Source organism: Eleutherodactylus coqui, chromosome 2, assembly GCF_035609145.1.
Source record: "Eleutherodactylus coqui strain aEleCoq1 chromosome 2, aEleCoq1.hap1, whole genome shotgun sequence".
Taxonomy (NCBI): domain Eukaryota; kingdom Metazoa; phylum Chordata; class Amphibia; order Anura; family Eleutherodactylidae; genus Eleutherodactylus; species Eleutherodactylus coqui.
Window position 1 is genome coordinate 203,062,700 of NC_089838.1, and position 19,325 is coordinate 203,082,024.

The 19,325-nt window shown below is 44.7% G+C and overlaps 1 protein-coding gene across 2 annotated transcripts; it reads right to left on the minus strand.

The window, feature by feature from the left end:
* Positions 1-366: 366 nt before the first annotated feature.
* Positions 367-19,262, minus strand: LOC136612120 (zinc finger protein 271-like). Of its 2 annotated transcripts, none has more exons than XM_066592239.1 (7): positions 19,107-19,262; positions 16,078-16,763; positions 14,151-14,753; positions 10,374-11,084; positions 8,106-8,582; positions 2,434-2,679; positions 367-1,409 (listed from the first exon to the last, which is right to left on the minus strand). In XM_066592239.1, the coding sequence occupies exons 2-7, from the start codon at positions 16,649-16,651 to the stop codon at positions 889-891; spliced, it is 3,132 nt and encodes a 1,043-aa protein (XP_066448336.1). In that variant the 5' UTR covers positions 16,652-16,763; positions 19,107-19,262; the 3' UTR covers positions 367-888. The 2 variants fall into 2 exon arrangements, with proteins under 2 accessions (XP_066448336.1, XP_066448335.1); XM_066592238.1 differs by having other exon boundaries at positions 14,151-14,756.
* Between the last annotated feature and the right edge of the window lie 63 nt (positions 19,263-19,325).

Genomic DNA, 19,325 nt, shown 5'->3' on the forward strand with positions numbered 1-19,325 from the left:
GGCTAAATATTATTCAGAGATCGTTAAAAAAAAGGAACAGTGAAGAATATATTTAATTATATCGCAGTATCCAGTGCAGGAAAATACACTTGCATCTGCATATTATACAGCTTTCATATTTGTTCCATTTTGCAACAATAGACACACACACACACACACACACACGACGACCTCAAGCAATTAGGGCTCATGTCCACGGGGAAAAGAAGAATTAAAATCCGCAGCGGATTTTAACTCTTCTCCCGCGCGCGGATCCGCACCCCATAGGGATGCATTGACCACCCGCGGGTAGATAAATACCCGCGGATCGTCAATAAAAGTGATTTAAAAAAAAATGGAGCATGAAAAAATCTGGACCATGCTCCATTTTCATGCGGGTCTCCCGCGGGGACGGCTCCCGCGGGCTTCTATTGAAGCCTATGGAAGCCGTCCGGATCCGCGGGACACAAAAATCATATTTTACTTACCCGCTCCGTTTCTTCTCTTCGGCGCCGCGCCATCCTCTCTCAGCCGCGGCCGGATCATTTTGCTTCGGCCCGGCGCATGCGCGGGGCACGTCACCGACGTCATCGTGCACATCCGCCGAGCCGAAGAATGAAGATCCGGCCGCGACGAGAGAAGATGACGCCGCCGCGAAGAGAAGAAACGGAGCGGATCGGAGGTAAGTTTATTCTCATTTATTCTCCTTTTCGGCGCTCATGTCCGCGGGGCAGGAGGGACCCGCTGCAGATTCTACATGTAGAATCCGTAGCGGGCCCGATTTTCCCCGTGGACATGAGGCCTTAGTCCATGTCTCATACAATTATTAGCAGTCTTCACAAATCAACAATATGCTGAATAAAAGTATTTTTGTGCATTCCATTAATAGTGTCTTTGTATACGTGACATCTAATTCACTGATAGTTCAGGTTCTGTATAGGGCAAGCCCCCCGGGTGACTGGTCTGATGTTCTAAGAACTTAGAATAGTCCCTGAAGTTTTTCCTGCATGCCATGCACTTAAAACACTCTGTTCTGTGAGTCCTTGTGTGTCGGACCAGTGAAGACTTCAGTCCAAACCTCTTGCCGCACTCTGTGCACATGAAGAGCTTCTCTCCGGTATGTATTCTCTGGTGTACAATAAGAGACGACTTCCGAGTGAAGTTTTTCCCACACTCTGAGCACAAAAAGCACTTTTCTCTGGACTGAGATCTCCTTAGTATATGATCAGATCCACCCAAAACGCCTCTTCCTAAAATGTGAGTTTTCATCACATCTAACATGGGTTGCTCTGAATAGTTTTTTGTTGTAAGCCTTTTTCCAGAACATTCTTCAATGAAAGATTCTGAAATGTTAGTCTTATTTCTCCCATAAACAGTAGAAGGATCTGTGCATGCATGTTCATTCTTCTGGCTGCTAGTGGGCTCACCATCTACAAAACAAAAAACAGTTCATATGATTGTAAATCACTATACAATCTAGTGCTAAATCCTGAAAGCAAATTACTTATTTGGGCATTTATAACATATATAAAAATATACAGCCTTAGCATTAATGTACGATTACAATATTGATTCTATTTTAATAGTGAACTTTACCAAATGCCATTTCTATTGTGCCAAAAATTGAGACCATTGTCCTTTATGGCAAAGCACTGCAGTTAAACAAGAAGTATGTTTTTTAAGAAACTGAAGAACATTCAGGTTTCAGATGAGGCCGGACTTGCTCTGCAATGGGTTATCTGGGCAGAAGTATAATGTTTGACATCAGCTCAGAATTCTGCATAAACATAAAAGACAACATATTCCCCATCACCCAATCCCTCCTGTTCCACCGATGCCTGGTCCTACACTGCTATGTACTTCCGACTGCAGAGAGCCAGCAATAACATTACCGGCACCAGGAAACATGACCACTGTAGCCAATCTTCAGCTCACTCTGGGCAGTTACTAGATTCAGCTGTCACACGTCCCCATGTCGGGCGTCATCGCTACTGCAGCCGGCAGTGAAGAGAAGCACCGATGGAACAGGAGCAGCAGAGGGAATCAGGTGCGTTGAGCAGGTCTTCTTTTATGTTTCTTCAGAACTCTGAGCCAATTTCCAAGATTTTATTTTTCTGCCTGAATAATCCCTCTAAAGTGTAAGTCCGTGTTCAGTCTCTCAACACCGTACAGGTTTTAACTAGAGATGAGCGAGCATTGCCCTTAGCGAGTACCTGCCCGCTCGGGAGCAAAGATTCGGCTGCCGGCGGCGGGAGGGAGCTGCGGGGAGGAACGGAGGGGAGATCTCTCTCTCCCTCTCTCCCCCCCCGCTCACTGCCACAACTCACCTGTCACCCGCACCGGCAGCCGAACCTTTTCTCCCAAGCGGGGAGATACTCGCTAAGGACAATGCTCGCTCGAGTAATTGTCCTTAGCGAGTATGCTCGCTCATCTCTAGTATTAACAGTTACTCACCTGCAGAGAGATTTTCAGAAGTCTCTTCTTTTATATTCAGCGTCTCTTGCTGTATTTTATCTTCATGATGTGGATCAGAACAATCATTTCTGGATGATGCAATCGGCAGTACATATCCGGTATCACGAGATCGGCCTGACTCTTCTTCATTTATTAAAGGCTCTGTCACAACACCTTTTTGTGCATTCAGAGATTCATCTCTCATCTTCATCTTTGACAATTCATTGTGAGTAAACTGCAATTCACCTAAAAATTATGAAGATAAAGATAGCTTGTTAATTAAGAAGACAACACCTGTGATATAATCTGGAAGGTGGAGAACTGTGTGTATGTCTTGTGCGGCTGCAGAAGACTCCCTTATTGTTAGGCCTCATGTCCACGGGGAAAATCGGGCCCGCTACGGATTCTACATGTAGAATCTGCAGCGGGTCCCTCCTGCCCCGCGGACATGAGCGCTGAAAATACAAATAAATGAGAATAAACTCACCTCCCATCCGCTCCGTTTCTTCTCTTCGCGGCGGCGTCATCTTCTCTCGTCGCGGCCGGATCTTCATTCTTCGGCTCGGCGGATGTGCATGATGACGTCGGTGACGTGCCCCGCGCATGCGCCGGGCCGAAGCAAAATGATCCGGCCGCGTCGGAGAGAAGATGGCGCGGCGCCGAAGAGAAGAACCGGAGCGTGTAAGTAAAATATGATTTTTGTGTCCCGCGGATCCGGACGGCTTCCATAGGCTTCAATAGAAGCCCGCGGGAGCCGTCCCCGCGGGAGACCCGCATGAAAATGGAGCATGGTCCAGATTTTTTCATGCTCCATTTTTTTTAAATCACTTTTATTGACGATCCGCTGGTATTTATCTACCCGCGGGTGGTCAATGCATCCCTATGGGGTGCGGATCCGCGCGCGGGAGAAGAGTTAAAATCCGCTGCGGATTTTAATTCTTATTTTCCCCGTGGACATGAGCCCTTAGGGTGGTTATCCAGGCAGCGACCACCGGGATACATGAGGGTCAGAGCAGAAGAATCGTTCCAACCCATGTAGCGTCCGGCACTCGAGATTGCAAGCACAGCTATCTTTGAAATGAATGGAGGCTGTGCTTGAGGCTGGAGTCTCATTGATTTGAATGAAAGCTGTGCCTGCAATTACAAGCGCCACCCACTAAGAAGGGGTAGCAGCAGTGCTTCTGCTCCGACCCCAGTGTATGGCCTGCATAACACCTTTAAGTGGCCATATATAGTAGATGCAAGACATCTGGACTCGTCAATTTTCGTGAAATCAGAAAATTGTGTATGGGGGTGTCTTGCGTAATGGGGGGGTCTAACAGTTGCTTATTTTCCTTTCCCCATAGAAAGACATACATGCATGGCCGAGCATACATGTCTATGGGATGAACTATTTTCAACCAAATGAACATTTAGCCAAGAGGTATCTAAAGTTTATTGCCACAGTAAGACATCACCTTCACAGACACATAGGGACATAAAGATGTACTACAGGCAAGTCTGTAGGACAGGACTCTGGGTTCTCCCTCCAACAACCCTTCTGTGGCTGATGGATGGAGACCTCACTGTTCCATCTAGCCTTTTTAAATTAGCTGACTCCAAAACTAGTAGATTAGCCAATTTACTCATTTACCATCATCTACTCTTTCAAGCCCTCTTACACCAACTCTTCCAAATTCTCAATTACCTGCAAACGCCCTCAGAACACATATCTTAAGCCAAATAGGAACGATTGTCTCCGTATGGTATTATTTACAAGTTAACATATAGTAACAAGGCTTAAAAAAGACAAAAAAATGGCAGTCATGGGAAAATGACATGCCCTTCCTATCAGTGCACGGTCGCAGTGAGTCTGCATTGGATTTAGGATGTTGGAATTAATATTTATTATGTAAAGTTATGTATATCATATTATCAGTCCTGTTTTGCTTGAAAGACGTGTCCGCTGTTGAACTATTAAAAGGGGAAATGGTTTTTATATATGCTGTGACCATACAAACACACAGGACCTAGTAAAGCAGCTAATAAAGACCAACCCAATAAGAATTCTGCTGCTTGGCCCACAACAAACTGGAGAGACATAGGATGCCGACATCATGCAGCTTAGGGAAATACAGCATGGTCCAAAGACCATTCTGTGTGGGGCATGTTGATAAGGAGAAGGGGTCAAATCTGAGAAGGGTTGGTGCCCATGTTAAAAGCTGCCATTGTGGAACGGAGTCAATATTTTGAAATAGGAAGGGGTGCATGTGATTATATATATGAGAGAATGTGATGAGAAATCCAAATCTGTGCTTAAATACCATGTACTTTTATTTCTGCCAGAGCTATTAACAATTTTTCCGTCACATGGAACATGACAACAATCCACTACAGGGTATGCTTAATGTGCTCCTCGTTTTTTTTTATCGCCAAGGCTATCCTCTTCTCACGGAGAGCAACATCTCAGTACAGGCGTCTGGCTTTTCACTGCGTAAACCCTGGACTTGATATCATCCCACAGGTAGAAGTCCTAGGGAGTGAGAATCGGCGAATGCTGGGGCCACTTCACTGAGCCAAGACACCCACTCCACTTCCTCGGAAACTGCTGATCCAAAAGCACCTGGACATCATGTCCATATTGTGGTGGTGGTGGGGGATGGGGGGGCACCATCCTACTGATAGAACACAGGGAATGTGCCATCTTCGTTGCACAGTGATGGGAACACCTCATCACGTAACAATTGCAGATACTTGGAGGCAGTAAGGGTAAAGTCGATCAAAAATGGGCCAACTATCTTCGTACCGCAGACACTGCACCATAACATTCTGTGTTCCGGTCATTTTAGAGGGATCTATGTGATTGTGACAGACCAGCAGCGAAGGTGTTTTGGTTTTTTTAATTCATTCATACAGAAGTTTTCTCCATGAATGAACAATACGGTCTCTGTGAAATGTGGGTCTCATTGCAATTGCTGTGACACCCATTCCACAAATAGAACTAAGTGATCAGGATCATCCTCATTAAGATGCAGCAGCAACTGAATTTTGTACAGGTGCCATTTGGGCGTAGCCAGTATCCACCTGATCGACTCACCCTGCTCTCCTGTGACAGACACCATGTGGGCTCTTGCAGAACAGCCATTGTTACTGCTTCATCTATAACAGTTTTGTTGTGTCCACTTTTTGGTAAGTCCAACACAAAAGCTTTTTGGCGAAATTCGACAAGCAATTTGCCAACTGTGCTATGGTAGATGGGTGGTCTGTGCCAACTGTTGAAATCTACTGCAATGACCCAGGTGCTACACAATTTCTGTACTCTCCTCGTGTGTTAACTTCACAGCCATATCTGTGTCTATAACCATGAAAAAATTAATAATAACGTTGTCAGGAATAGAGGTATTTAAACACCAATTTGGATTCTTCATTAAAAGGTCTATCAGATGCATATGTAACATGCACCCCTTCCATTTCAAAAATATGGACTTTGGTCCAAGATGGCGACTTCCAAATTTGCTGCCGTGTTGAAAACTGTATCTCACAGATTTGTCCTCTTCCCCTTAGGAACATGCCACACACAGAATGGCGTTCCCAACCACAGTTTTTAATTTATTCAGGTGGACCACCCTGCATAACATCATGAAAGGCAGAGATTGTGTACACACTGACTGCAGATCTGAGAGCTGTGTGACTGAAGGGAAAATGAGCCTGTCAAGATAGCTGTTGGGGAGATGCTAAGAAACTTCCTAAGAACCTACTTGCTGGAAGCTGAATGACTAACAGACAGTTGATTGCACTTCAACCTTGATTTACATCAGTAAAATAAAACAAAAAAAAAACAATTATAAAAGGGTTCTTTTAGAATTTTAAGTTATTCCCCCTCCATACGATTGTGAATAACTTACTGATCAGTGGGGGTCTCAGCTGAGACCCCATCAATCTGAAGAATGGGACTCCTATGTCCGGCTTTCCTGTCACTGCGGGGTCATCACTGTGAATGGAGTGCTGGCCACACATGTGCGATCGGTGCTTCATTCATTTCAATGGGGCTGACAGAAGTACCCGAGCAGCTGATGCTCATGTATCTCAGCAGTCCCACTGAAAGTGAGCAAAGAGCTGGTGCACTTGCTCAAGGAGTAATTTATTCAGCCTCCTCCTCACTGTGGGGGGGTGCAGTAACCTTGTAGTGAGGTGGACTGGGACACAGGATCCACGTTCTTGAGATCTGTGGATAGGGGATAACTTGTAATTGTGGTACAACCCCTTTAATTAAAGTACATTACAAAACTGATAAGACACACACAGGCTATTAAAAAAGGCATAGGTTGTCGGAAAAGGGACTGTAATTACTAGGGACTTTTAAAGGTGTAACAGGGTTAGGTACCCCTGATGTAAGGACAGGTGCTCCGTCATTTATCAGGGAATATAGGGATATAATCAAGGGGTGTTTATTGCTTCCCCTATCCCTATACTCATTATAAGTCAATCCCCTATTTATTCTTTTCATTTGTGCCTTTCTCCCTCCCGTTTACACCCCTCTCAGCTTTCGTATATTCCCCTTTTGGGTGGCTTGACTGAGCAGTTACTTTTTGATATAATTAATTGATTAAAGTTATGTTTTAGGTCTGGCTGTTTTCAGCGATAGGTAGATCAATGTATATTTTCTAGGCGTGATAGTTGGTACATCCTTTAACCTTTTACTGACTTTGTGCCGCTAGATCTCAGCGGGTGTCCATTACATTATTGGGATAGAGATTTAAAAGTGTCTTTAATCTTTCTGCCTTTGCCAGTGATCTCACTGTTTAGCACTCTAGGTACCTATTATTATCCTGTACGTCTGGTTATGACATATTAATTCCTTTATCCTACGTATGTTGTGACACCGACACCCACTAATTTGGCTGATTATGTCTGCTCTGCATATTCACTACAATTCTCAGCCTGTTCAGGCACCCCGCAGCAGTCCGGGCTCCCATCAATCTGTGACTGTGGACAGGTCTTACTGCTGTTCCACGTCTGTGTGTGGAAGGAGTACACCATCACAAGCCAATTCCTTCATGTCACCCTTCCTCCCTAATTCAATTCCCCACCATTTATACTCTCCACGCTAGGGGCTCACTTGCGTGGCTGTATGTGTCGCACGTATTTGTCACGCGTAAGGGCTCTCTCACACAACAGTATTGTAATTGCGTATTACCCGTGCATAATACGCTGTAGCAAGCGGCCATAAACTTACATTGTGCTTCTCACACATATTGCGAGAAATACGCGTGCAAGACAAATCGCAGCATGTTCTATCTTGTCGCACTATGTGGGCATATACACCATGATAATTCATGAGATTGGCTGCCTGCAGCAAGCACGCAATGCTCATTGCATACTTGCTGCATATGTGAAACTCGCGGGCAGTGCACAGCAAATTACGGCCATCTGAGCCAGGCCTAAAATACACAGTACACAGCAAATGCGCATGTATTCATATTTGCTGCATATGCTATATCGCCATTGCCTATATTGGTGCCTATTATGCAACAAAATAGGACAGGCTGCATTTTTTTCACGCATGTAATACACGGGTGTGAGTAGCCCAATAGAAGTCAATGGACTTTTAGCACCGCGTAATACGCCCGTGTGAGTGAGCCCTAAAAGAAATACCCTTTTCTAACCTGCTGTACCACATAATGGTCACTTACCCACATGATTCTCTAAGTGTAGTAGCAGATCACAGTATCGACTAAAATATATGCCACATTCCGAGCAGATATTGAACATCTTCCCAGTGTGGGTCCTCAGATGTCGGACCAGAGAGGACTTAAAGCCAAACCTTTTCCCACATTCTGTACATGTAAAGAGTTTCTCCCCAGTGTGAATACTCTGATGGACGATAAGAGAGGACTTGCGAGTAAAGTTTTTCCCGCACTGGATACAGTGGTAGGACCGTCTGCTGCTGGACAATCTCGGCTTACAAATGGAGTTATCTAGTGCACAATCGCGTTTCACCGTTTTCTCAGATTCCGTGTCTGTGGACACCACATTACATTGGTCTTGTGACTTGACGTTTTTCATATCGACTTCTGCTAGAGATTTGCAATGGCTTTCTGCTTGTAAATGTGGAATATTAGAATCTGCATTGTGCTTCGGATCTGCAAAACTGGAAGATTCACTGTTATCTGAAAAGTAAGCACAAAATTCTCCATTAATTCTTTGCTTCCATAAAATACAGATGACTACGCATACACTTGATGGACATGACCACACCGACAACTAGCATCACCTTTTACCATGTCCCTGTATTTACAGAACAGCTGATCGCTGGGCCAGCTTCATTTATAAAAAAGGTTTCCAGAAGTTTCAAAAGCCAGCTCCTCAAATCCCCTGCGAACACTAGCTGCTATGGTTCAAGTCCCCTACAGCGATATAAATAGTGTAAAAAATATATAAAAAACGTGTAAAAAGAAATCATGTTAAGAAAATAAAAAAATACAAATAACAACCAGTTTTCCACTCTTTTCCCTATTTGTATATTAAAAAAAAGGAAAATCTCACATATTTGGTATCATTGTATCTGTAACTACCAGTATAATAAATGGAACACACTTTTATTCTGCACAGCAAAAAATGTAAACAAAAAAGAAAAAAGCTTGAAAAACAGAGGCAAAATGCTTATTTTCTTTATTTTGTCTCCCAAAAAAAAGAAAGAGTGATCAAAAAAGCTGTATATATTCAAAAATGGTATCAATAAAAACTACAGCTCTACACAAAAAAACAAGTTCTAACAGAGCTGCGTCCGTGGAAAATTTTTTAAAAAATTATAGGAATTTTAATGAAGCGATGTAGAAAAACAATAACTTCTAAAGAGAAGGGTTTTTATTGTATAAAAGTGGAATAACCTAAAAAAAATAAGAAGAATTTTGGTATCTTCATAAACGAAGTGACCCACAGAAAAAAATGTATCATGTAATTTATGCTGCATGATTAATGCTGTAAAAAAACAACTAAAGAAACAGTAGCAGAATCGATGTGCTTGCTCTCCCTGCTCTCAAAAAAAAAAAAGAATTACTAAGTTTTACAATATAGTCTATGTACCCAAAAATGATACCAATAAAAATTACAGTTCGCAACGCAAAAATTAAGCCCTTATATGGCCGTGTTGACAGAAAAATTAAAAAGTTGTGGCTTTTGAAAAGTGATGATGAAAATTCCCCCAAAAATCGTTGCGTCCTTATGGCCAAAATGGGCCATGTCCTTAAGGGGTTAAAGGAGCTTTCCTATGAAGAATACTGTTGTTAGTTAAAGTGAGATCCGGGAAAATAAAGCTTCTGTAGAGAGCGCCAAGTTGGCATAGGGAGAGGCTCCCTGAGAAAAAACTGTGCCAACAGCAGATGGAAAATTACCTCCAGAGTGCCACCTACTGGAAGGAGGCTTCCCTATAATCCAAAGTCTCGCTTTTCAAATTCTGAAAATCTTCTGTATTTGAAGGCATTAACAAAATGATTCAATCACAAGAAATTAAAAATACTAAAAACTTAGTAAAGCGCTAACTACTGCCTCCACTTTTGTAAATGTGGGCACCCACGGGCTGTTTCATCAGCATCTCGTCTCATTGGCGGAGGGATCACTATTCTGGTCAGCAGGCAGCTCTGAGGTTGTAGCGTGTTCTCTGCTTGTCAGAGGAGATACTAAGCAGGCGCAATGGCAAGAAACCGCATGGAGCTGTCAGCGGGATGGACATGCTGCATAAGCAGGGGTTGAGGAGGTCTGATTATTTGCAGCTTGAGGGAGAGATACTATTAAGTGGCACGGTGCTGCGTCATGCCTAAACTACAGCAACGACGCCAAGAAACCGACTGAAAGAAATTATTATGTTTTTAATTACAAGCATTAAACTCCGTTGAATAACCCCTTTGACACTACCCAATAAATGAAGGCTATTTTGTCCACCACGCTACATCCGCACTCACCTACATGTGCTATCTGGTGTCTGATCATTAGATGTCGTTCCGTGAAGCGGTTCCCACATTCCACTCCTCCATGAGGCTCTTCTACACGGTTGTCTATTACATAGTAGTTGACTTTGTGTTGGCCATCAGTATCTTCTCGGGGCTCTGACTTGGGATAGGACTGCTCTACCTGATGTGTCCTCTGATGAAAGAAGAGTTGTGAAGCTTGAGAGAAGCTCCTCTCACACAGAGGACATTTATAGGGTTTCTGCCTCCTGTGGACCTTCTGGTGCTGGAAGAAGCTGGAGTAGCGACTGAAGCACTTGCCACATTCTGTGCAGATATTGAGGATCTTTGGGGAGTGAGTCCTGGTGTGTCTGACCAGCGAAGACTTCAGGCTAAACCTCTTACCACAATCTGCGCACATGAACAGCTTCTCCCCGGTGTGTATTCTCTGATGTACAATAAGGGAGGACTTCCGCGTGAAGCATTTTCCACAGTCCATACACAAGACGTTTTTTGCCTCTTGGCTGCTTTTCCAGTCTGTATTATCTCCAAACTTAATAACAATATAACTCTTCTTTGGATTTACTTGCTGTGTGACATCAGGTTGTACTTTCTTGGGTGCTTCGGTGCCATCTTTATATACTGCTTCAGACGTGCTACAGTTTGTTCCAGATTCAGTGTCCGGGTGAAAAATACTATTCTGCGTATTAACTAAACAACTATTACCTAATGGGGCAGAAAAAAAAACATAGAGTTTAGTAAATGCTAGCCAAGATCACATAAGTATATATACATAAGTACATAATACATGTGAGAGATATGCCATATTTTTGAAAAATGTAAAGCTCCATTAAAGGGGTTGTCTCGCGAAATCAAGTGGGGTTATACATTTCTGTATGGCCATATTAATGCACTTTGTAATATACATCGTGCATTAAATATGAGCCATACAGAAGTTATTCACTTACCTGCTCCGTTGCTAGCGTCCCCGTTGCCATGGTTCCGTCTAACTTCGGTGTCTTCTTGCTTTTTTAGACGCGCTTACGCAGATGGATCTTCTCCCTTCGGCTGGTCTTGGAAGCATCGGCGTTTTGGCTCCGCCCCCTTGTACGCGTCATCGCGTAGCTCCGCCCCCATGACGTGTCCCGGTTCCAGCCTCCTGATTGGCTGGAATCGGCACGTGATGGGGCGGAGCTACGCGATGACGCGTAGAAGGGCGTCGGAGCCAAAACGCCGATGCTTCCAAGACCAGCCGAAGGGAGAAGATCCATCTGCGTAAGCGCGTCTAAAAAAGCAAGAAGACACCGAAGTTAGACGGAACCATGGAGACGAGGACGCTAGCAACGGAGCAGGTAAGTGAATAACTTCTGTATGGCTCATATTTAATGCACGATGTATATTACAAAGTGCATTAATATGGCCATACAGAAGTGTATAGACCCACTTGCTTTCGCGAGACAACCCCTTTAACTGTTTGTTGAGTACAGTATATCATGGTGAAAAAAGGAAAGTTTGGCGTGAGCAAAAGCAGTCAACATTTAGTAACACTACCTCTCGAAAATTGCAGCCTTCAAAAGTTTTTTGTTGCCATCTAACAGCCTTTAGGAATAGGGGATCAGTATCCCCTGAGAGGAGAGACTCTACATTTCGGCAAGACGAAAAAAAAAAAAAAGAGAGAAAAAGGGAGGAGGCTGAGGAACGATTCTCTAAGGTACTAGACCTAAAAAAAGGATATTCAGCTATTGTCTAAGGGGCACTTTACATGGAACGATTATTATGAGGATCGGATGAACAGATGAAAGCGCAAGATCACGGAATTGGTGAAAAAAAAAGACACCTTCCCTGCCACAGCTGGCAAGTCACAGAAAGCCCGGACGTGGACCAGGCTGTCGGCCAGGTCATGCCCACAGGCCGTGGCATGAAAGCCCTGATTGGCTAAAGAGAAATAGCTGGCCTAGGAGATCAGGGGGGCCAAGAAGCCCTTGAGACAAGGCAAAACAGAAAGGTACAACGGTCACCAAGGCTACAAGAAATTTGGAGGAGGGCGAATGCAGACAAACCCAGGACACCCAGAAAAGCCAGTAAGGGAGGTTGAGACCACACAGAATATTGCCCAAGGAAGATCCAGGGAGAACAGAAGACCCCAGGGAAGGAGCAGCATACTTATCTAATGCACATACAAAGAGGAAGAAATAAAATAAGAAAGGACAGAAGATCCGCAGAGCAGGAGGTCTGCCTCTTATGGACAGTAAACTAATGGCAACAGATATACCTGGTCTTGCAGTGTTCCCCACTGACACAGACAAGAAAATAAGTTTAACACAAAAAATTGATTTAATATACAAGGTTATCCACCGTATAGGAGATAACTTGCTGATCATGGGGCTGAGACCCCTGCCGTTCTCTAGAATGGGGGTGCCATGTCCCTCATGCTCCCCACTGTTAGGTTACTGCACCCCCATCAGTGAGGAAGACACTGAATGGAGTGCACCATTAACTTTCAATAGGGCTGCCGAATACCCGAGCAGAAACCCGCTCCTCAGGTAATTCCTTCATTACCATTGAAATGCATGGAGCGCTGACTGTGCTTGATTGGCCTGCTCTTCATTTAGAGTGACGGCCCATATTTGCATTCAGTGACATCACTGCAGGGGAAGAAGTGACCTCCACAGTGACAGGAGAGCAGGGCATGGGCATACCATTCTCCAGATCAGCAGAGGTTTCAGCAGTGAGATCCACCAATCCTGTGGATAGGGGATAACTTGATATTCTGGTCCAACCCCTTTAAGGCAGTACAGATGTGCTGCTTAGAGTTGTATCTATTCCTGGGCCACTGCCTGGTATCTTCCTAAGAAAAAGTTCCTCTGTGTGATCCTGTACTATCAGGCAGAAAGAGTCATTCTTGTGCGTACGTTCACATGGCCAACGAGATGGCTGTTCAGTTTTGCTTGGATAAGAGAGAATGACAGATTTCTCTGCTGTATAAGAAACCAGAAAAGAGGAACTTTAATCCTTTCCAATCCACTGTCTGACGTCTAAAGACATTTTGACTGAAGGCTGTACAGCTTCCAATGTCGGAAGACGTCCGGAGGTGGCGACATTGTATAATGGCAGAAAGAGAAAAAAACCCTAGGAAACCCTGAATCCAAAATTGGATTGCAAAGGGTTAAAGGGGTTGTCCCGCGCCGAAACGGGATTTTTTTTTTTCAATAGCCCCCCCGTTCGGCGCGAGACAAACCCGATGCAGGGATAAAAAAAACAAAACGGGTAGTACTTACCCGAATCCCCGCGCTCCGGTGACTTCTTACTTACCTTGTGAAGATGGCCGCCGGGATCTTCACCCTCGGTGGACCGCAGGTCTTCTGTGCGTTCCATTGCCGATTCCAGCCTCCTGATTGGCTGGAATCGGCACACGTGACGGGGCGGAGCCACGAGGAGCAGCTCTCCAGCACGAGCGCCCCATTCAACACAGAGAAGACCGGACTGCGCAAGCGCGTCTAATCGGGAGATTAGACGCTGAAAATTAGACGGCACCATGGAGACGAGGACGCCAGCAACGGAACAGGTAAGTGAATAACTTCTGTATGGCTCATATTTAATGCACGATGTACATTACAAAGTGCATTAATATGGCCATACAGAAGTGTATAACCCCACTTGCTGCCGCGGGACAACCCCTTTAAGGGGCAAGAAAATGGATTAACTCTGGCTAAGAGTCGCTTAAATTCACTCATAGGATATATATATATAAAATAAACATTTCATTTACTAGATTATGATCAAATACTTAACCTTTATGTATACGCTGGTGACTTTTAAGTGCAGTTTGCCGTGTGAAGCACTTTCCACATTCAAGACACATATGGGATTTTTCAGCATTTTTATCTTCATAACGGTCATTCTCTTTACCTAGAAGGTTGGAGTCTTCAGGTTCTGATTTTGGGTAAAATGTTTCTATTTTGTGGTTTTTCTCATGAACTATAAGTTGTGAAGGCCGGGAGAAGCTCTTCTGACACTGAGGGCATTTATAGGGTTTCTCCCTCCTGTGGAGCTTTTGGTGTTTGGCAAGTATTTTTGGAGTGTGAGTCCTCATGTGTCGGACCATAGAAGACTTCAGTCCAAACCTCTTGCCGCACTCTGAGCACATGAACAGCTTCTCCCCGGTGTGTATTCTCTGATGCACAATTAGGGATGATTTCCGTGTGAAGCTTTTTCCGCAGTCCATACACAGAACACGTTTCTCTACTTCACAAGTTTTTTTCCCAGCATAAAATGTCCCATCTCTCATTTGGTCTAAACGGTTTGTGGGTTGCAAAGCTTGTGGCACATTACAATCCTTGTTTAACAGGGTGTTGTGGGCATCATTGACGCTATTGGGGGCAGTTGTAGTAGATTCTGCTGCAAAAAGAGAGAGGAGGAAATAAGTAAAAATATCTAAAAGACAACATATAAGGCAAAAAAGTCACACAATCTAGACAACTTCCGTAGAACTTTACAAACCATACATAACTCAAAGCTGGTTTTGAAGTGGACTTTCTTCTAGGAGAGTACACAAAGCACCGACCTCTGAATTTCAGCATTAGAGGAGTTCTTTAAAGCGACCCTCTGGTTTTGGGACATATATATTCGCTCCAATCCCGGGAAATAAATCTCCCGCTATTGTTTTTCTCTGCCGTACCTCCAATCCATTGGTTCAGGATCCTGTTTTCAGCTGTCCAAGATCGCACTTGCAATTTTCTAGTTATCTAATGCATGGCTCTCCGACTAGCCAGCACTGGTCACGTGAGCAGTGCTGGCCAATCAGAGAGCTGGTATAGTGGACTTGTAGTCTAACACTACTGTGAAGATTGGGTAGTCGGAAGATTGTGTCAGCTATCCTGGATGGCTAAAAATGGGACCCAGAACCAGAAGACCAGTGGGTGTCAGTACTAAAGTCCAACAAGAGGTAGTATAACTGCCTCCTCCAGTCCCAGGACAAGCTTTGGATTAAAATTGAAGGGTCGCTTTAATAATTTTTGCTCTATAAGCAGATTAGGCGACACTTAGATACAATGGCATAATCAAACTAACAACGACAACCTGTCTGTGTGTAAGTGGATTTGTGAGTGACTTACATGCTCCGCCCCGATCACATGACCGTGACATCATCAAAGTTTCTTTATCCCCAGTGAGAGAGTTACATGCTCCACCCCATATCACATGACGGTGACATCATCACAGGTCCTGTAAGCACACAGTTGCTGTCCGGTTAGGTGTTCATTAGTATTCCATATTAACTGAGGCCGCAGGGGGTTTGTAGTCCGCCCGTAATCTGCACAAGGATGCAGGACCTTTGATGGCATCACCATCATGTGATAGGGGGTGGAGCATGTAATTCCCTCACTGACAATGAAAGACCTTTGATAACGTTCCCGTCATGTGATCAGGGGCGAAGCATGTAAGTCATTCCCTCAGGATGAGTGTCACCATCATGTGATCAGGGGGAAGAGCATGATGATGAAGTTATCACAGGTCCTTCATCTCCAGTGCTATGCTGCTTCTGATCCCTGTTGTATGTAGCAGAGCTGTGTGTGTGACGTGCATGTATCAGAGCTGTGCGGCACATTTCACCACTAGAAACACTGGTACTATAATTTTCTAATAATTACTAGTGAGATCATGCTGGTGTGTCAAAGGCTGTTTAGGATGCAATCTGAAGTAATGTATTATCTTTCCTTACCTTTGTGCATTCTCTGATGTCTCATTAGAGATGTAGGACCTCTAAAATGTTCCCCACACTCCGAGCATACAATATTCTGAGAGGTGCGTTTGTCCAGGTTTTTCATGCTTTCCTCACATTCTGCCCTTTGAAGCAGTGGCCTTCGTTTATGAATTCTTTGATGAACTACTAATTGCGATGCCCGAGTAAAGCTTTTCTCACAGTATGGACATCTATAAGGTCTGTCCTTTCTATGAACTTTCTGGTGCTGGAAAAGACTAGAACAGCGATTGAAACATTTGCCACAGTCCGGGCAGATTTTTAGCGTCTTTGGAGTGTGAGTCCTCATGTGTCGGACCATAGAAGACTTGAGACCAAACCTCTTCCCACACTCTGTGCACATGAAGAGCTTCTCCCCGGTGTGTATTCTCTGGTGTACAATAAGGGAGGACTTCCGTGTGAAGCTTTTCCCACAGTCCATACAGTGACATAGTTTGGGCACAGTGTACGTTTTCTTACCATTCTCAATAGTTCGCTGCCTAGTGTCAACATTTGCTTCTGGCTCTTGTACAATATCAGTCGTAGCTTTATCCATTTCCAGCCGCTCGTAGTACTTCTACTTACAGTTGTGAGCACGTGACTTCCCGTTCCCGGTACTTTACTCCTACGCTGTTCATTCTCTTTACCTTTGTCTGCAGACTATTCTTCTGTTTAAAGATTACACAAAAATAATTATTAGAATGAGAATAATCAAACAAAATCTGACGACTATAAATCTCAGTCTCATACCATGTATATGATGGATGAGTAGACTCAGCAAACACAAAGGCGCTGCTCATAGGTGTCCAGTAAAGTCCACTATGAAGGACTTTAAGAAAAAATATAACTATACGTTTGACCCCAGATTGGAGTCTTCATCAGACAAACAAATACATGGATAAAAACACTCTTTATATATTAGTACACAATATGTATGTAGGAGTGAGGATTGGTGATAGAAGTCTGCTAAGTGGGGAACTCACTGCTGAGACCCTGAATGATCCTGAGAATGGGGAGTCCCTTATCCCTTCTCTAACTTACTGCACCCCTTTTTGCAGTGAAGAGGAAATTTAATGGAACGGTAGTTGAGCATGCACAATGCTGCTCCATTCACTTTCAATGAGACAGACAGAAATATCTGAGCGGTCTTTTACTCGGCCATTTCCGTCAGACCCATTGAAATGAATAGAACAGCCCCATACATGTGCAACACCTGCTTCATTCACTGGGGGATACAATGGGGAGAAGAACGGGACATGGGAACCCTGCTTTCAGGATTGGTTGGGGACTCAGTGGTGAGACCTCCACCAATCAGGCTTAGATAGGTGATAAAGAGGTTGTACGAAAACCAATTTTAAGTGTTAACTGAATTGTTAATGGCCACACAGTTTAAAGGTACGTTCAGGCACAAAGCAGAATTAATGAAGATTTTCCACAGTGAATGTGGGTTTTGACGTGGATCCACAGCATACGCCATTGTTTAATTGAAGGCAAAAAATCTGCTGTAAATCCATATCAAAATATATCCACTCTGCCAAAAAAGAAATCACGCATCTGGAGGGAGTTGTCGTTTTGCTGCAAACTCAGCATGCAGTTCCATCTCTGGCAGATATGCAAATGATTAGAGTTGTGGTGTGATTAGAGGAACGCTCTTGTCACCTGAGGCACTAATAGTGACCACCCTTGGCCTATAAAGGCTCTCAAGGGGCTGATTGTAATAGTATAGTAAGAACCAGAGCTGCAGGTGGGGCGAGTAGAATTCCTGCTAGGTTTGAGGCATGGCCGGTCGGCCACATAAAATGCTTTTTTTTCCCTACTGCGATTCAAAAGTGCAGCAAAAGAGCCAAGTTGAGGACGCAGCCTCAGGCCAAACATGTGGCTACATGGTTAGCACAACTCATCTGCAAGCCACACTGGCACAGGGCTTGCAGCCGCATCTCTGTTGCATGGTGGCCACTATCTGAGACCCTACCCCTCTACCCCTGCAAGACCCACACAAATACTCGGGACATGTGATATATCAACATGCCTTTAAGAACTGTACATACAAGTAACAAGGTGAAATACAGAGCCAGAATATTATATACCCAGGTTATTCCCAGTATACTTGTACTGCTAAAACTGAAGATTTCCCTCTGATCTTGGGGCGGACTAACACAGGACGACGGCTGGACGCACAGGTGCCTGACAGTCGTCCAACGCTAACTGCTCCTCTGCTTTCACACAGGGATAGTGGTTCAGTGAATGGCGGTGGAGCGCCGCTGATCTCTACTGGCCAGCGGCCTCCATTCACAGTGAACAGGCAGCCGGTCATAGACGAGTGCCTCCCTGTTCACACTGTGCAGGAAGCCGTTCATTAGTCACTTCGTTCAGTGAGATCAAACAAAGCAACTAATGAGTGATCTCTCGCCTAGCACCCTGCTGGGAGAACTATTACTGGACATGGCGTGTTTCAATGATTTTTCAGCCACTAGTTGCCCAGTGTTAGTGGCAGGCAGTACATGAAGGGGTCATCCTCAGAATACGTCATCAGTAGTTAAATGCCAGGGGCGCACCACTTGGGATCCCGGGGGTGAGCTGATGGTCTGGTCAGTACAGCTGGCTGGATGTATGCAATACGGGACAGGAGAGGAAGCCCTCTGGCTGGCCTCACTGCCATTGGAATCAATAGGAGCTGAAGCCGCTATTGCACTTCTGCCTCCGACACCCATGTGATAGCAGCGCAGCAGCACCCCCACCCCTGGTAATGAACTACTGATGTCCTATGCTGAGGTTAGGTCTTCTGTGGAGTTTGCCTGGAAACCCCCTTTACTCTCGCTGATCAGTCCTCTCCTCTCAGCCCTTACAGTATGCAGCCTGTCTCCCTCCATACATGTTGTCCACCAGGGCAGTACTACTGCAGTACACCTACAGAGAGAAGGGAGGCGCTGCACTATTACAGGTGGTGTGTCCTGCCGGAACACGTCAGTGCTCTGTGCACGCATACCCTTATAATATGATTTACCACAAACCTTCACGTCTCCTACAGCAGCACCCATGGCCGGATGTTTCTCTTCCGGGTGTTACCCCAAGGCCTGCTGGGAGATGTAGTTTAGTAACACATACAGGCAGCAGGGACTCCGCAGGCCAACACATTACGTGTACAACTACAGCGTGGTGCTGTAGAGGGCAGTCGAGAGCCGCGCTATCCTGTTACTAGGTAACAGCAAGGACTCGCTGTGAGAAGCTTC

Coding starts and splice junctions, on each gene's coding strand:
- LOC136612120 (XM_066592238.1), bottom strand. CDS start 16,651: ATGGATAAAGCTACGACTGATATTGTACAAGAGCCAGAAGCAAATGTT. Junction 2,680..8,105: donor ACACTTAGAGAATCATGTGG/GTAAGTGACCAT, acceptor CATAATTTTTAG/GTGAATTGCAGTTTACTCAC. Junction 1,410..2,433: donor TTCTGAAAATCTCTCTGCAG/GTGAGTAACTGT, acceptor TTTGTTTTGTAG/ATGGTGAGCCCACTAGCAGC.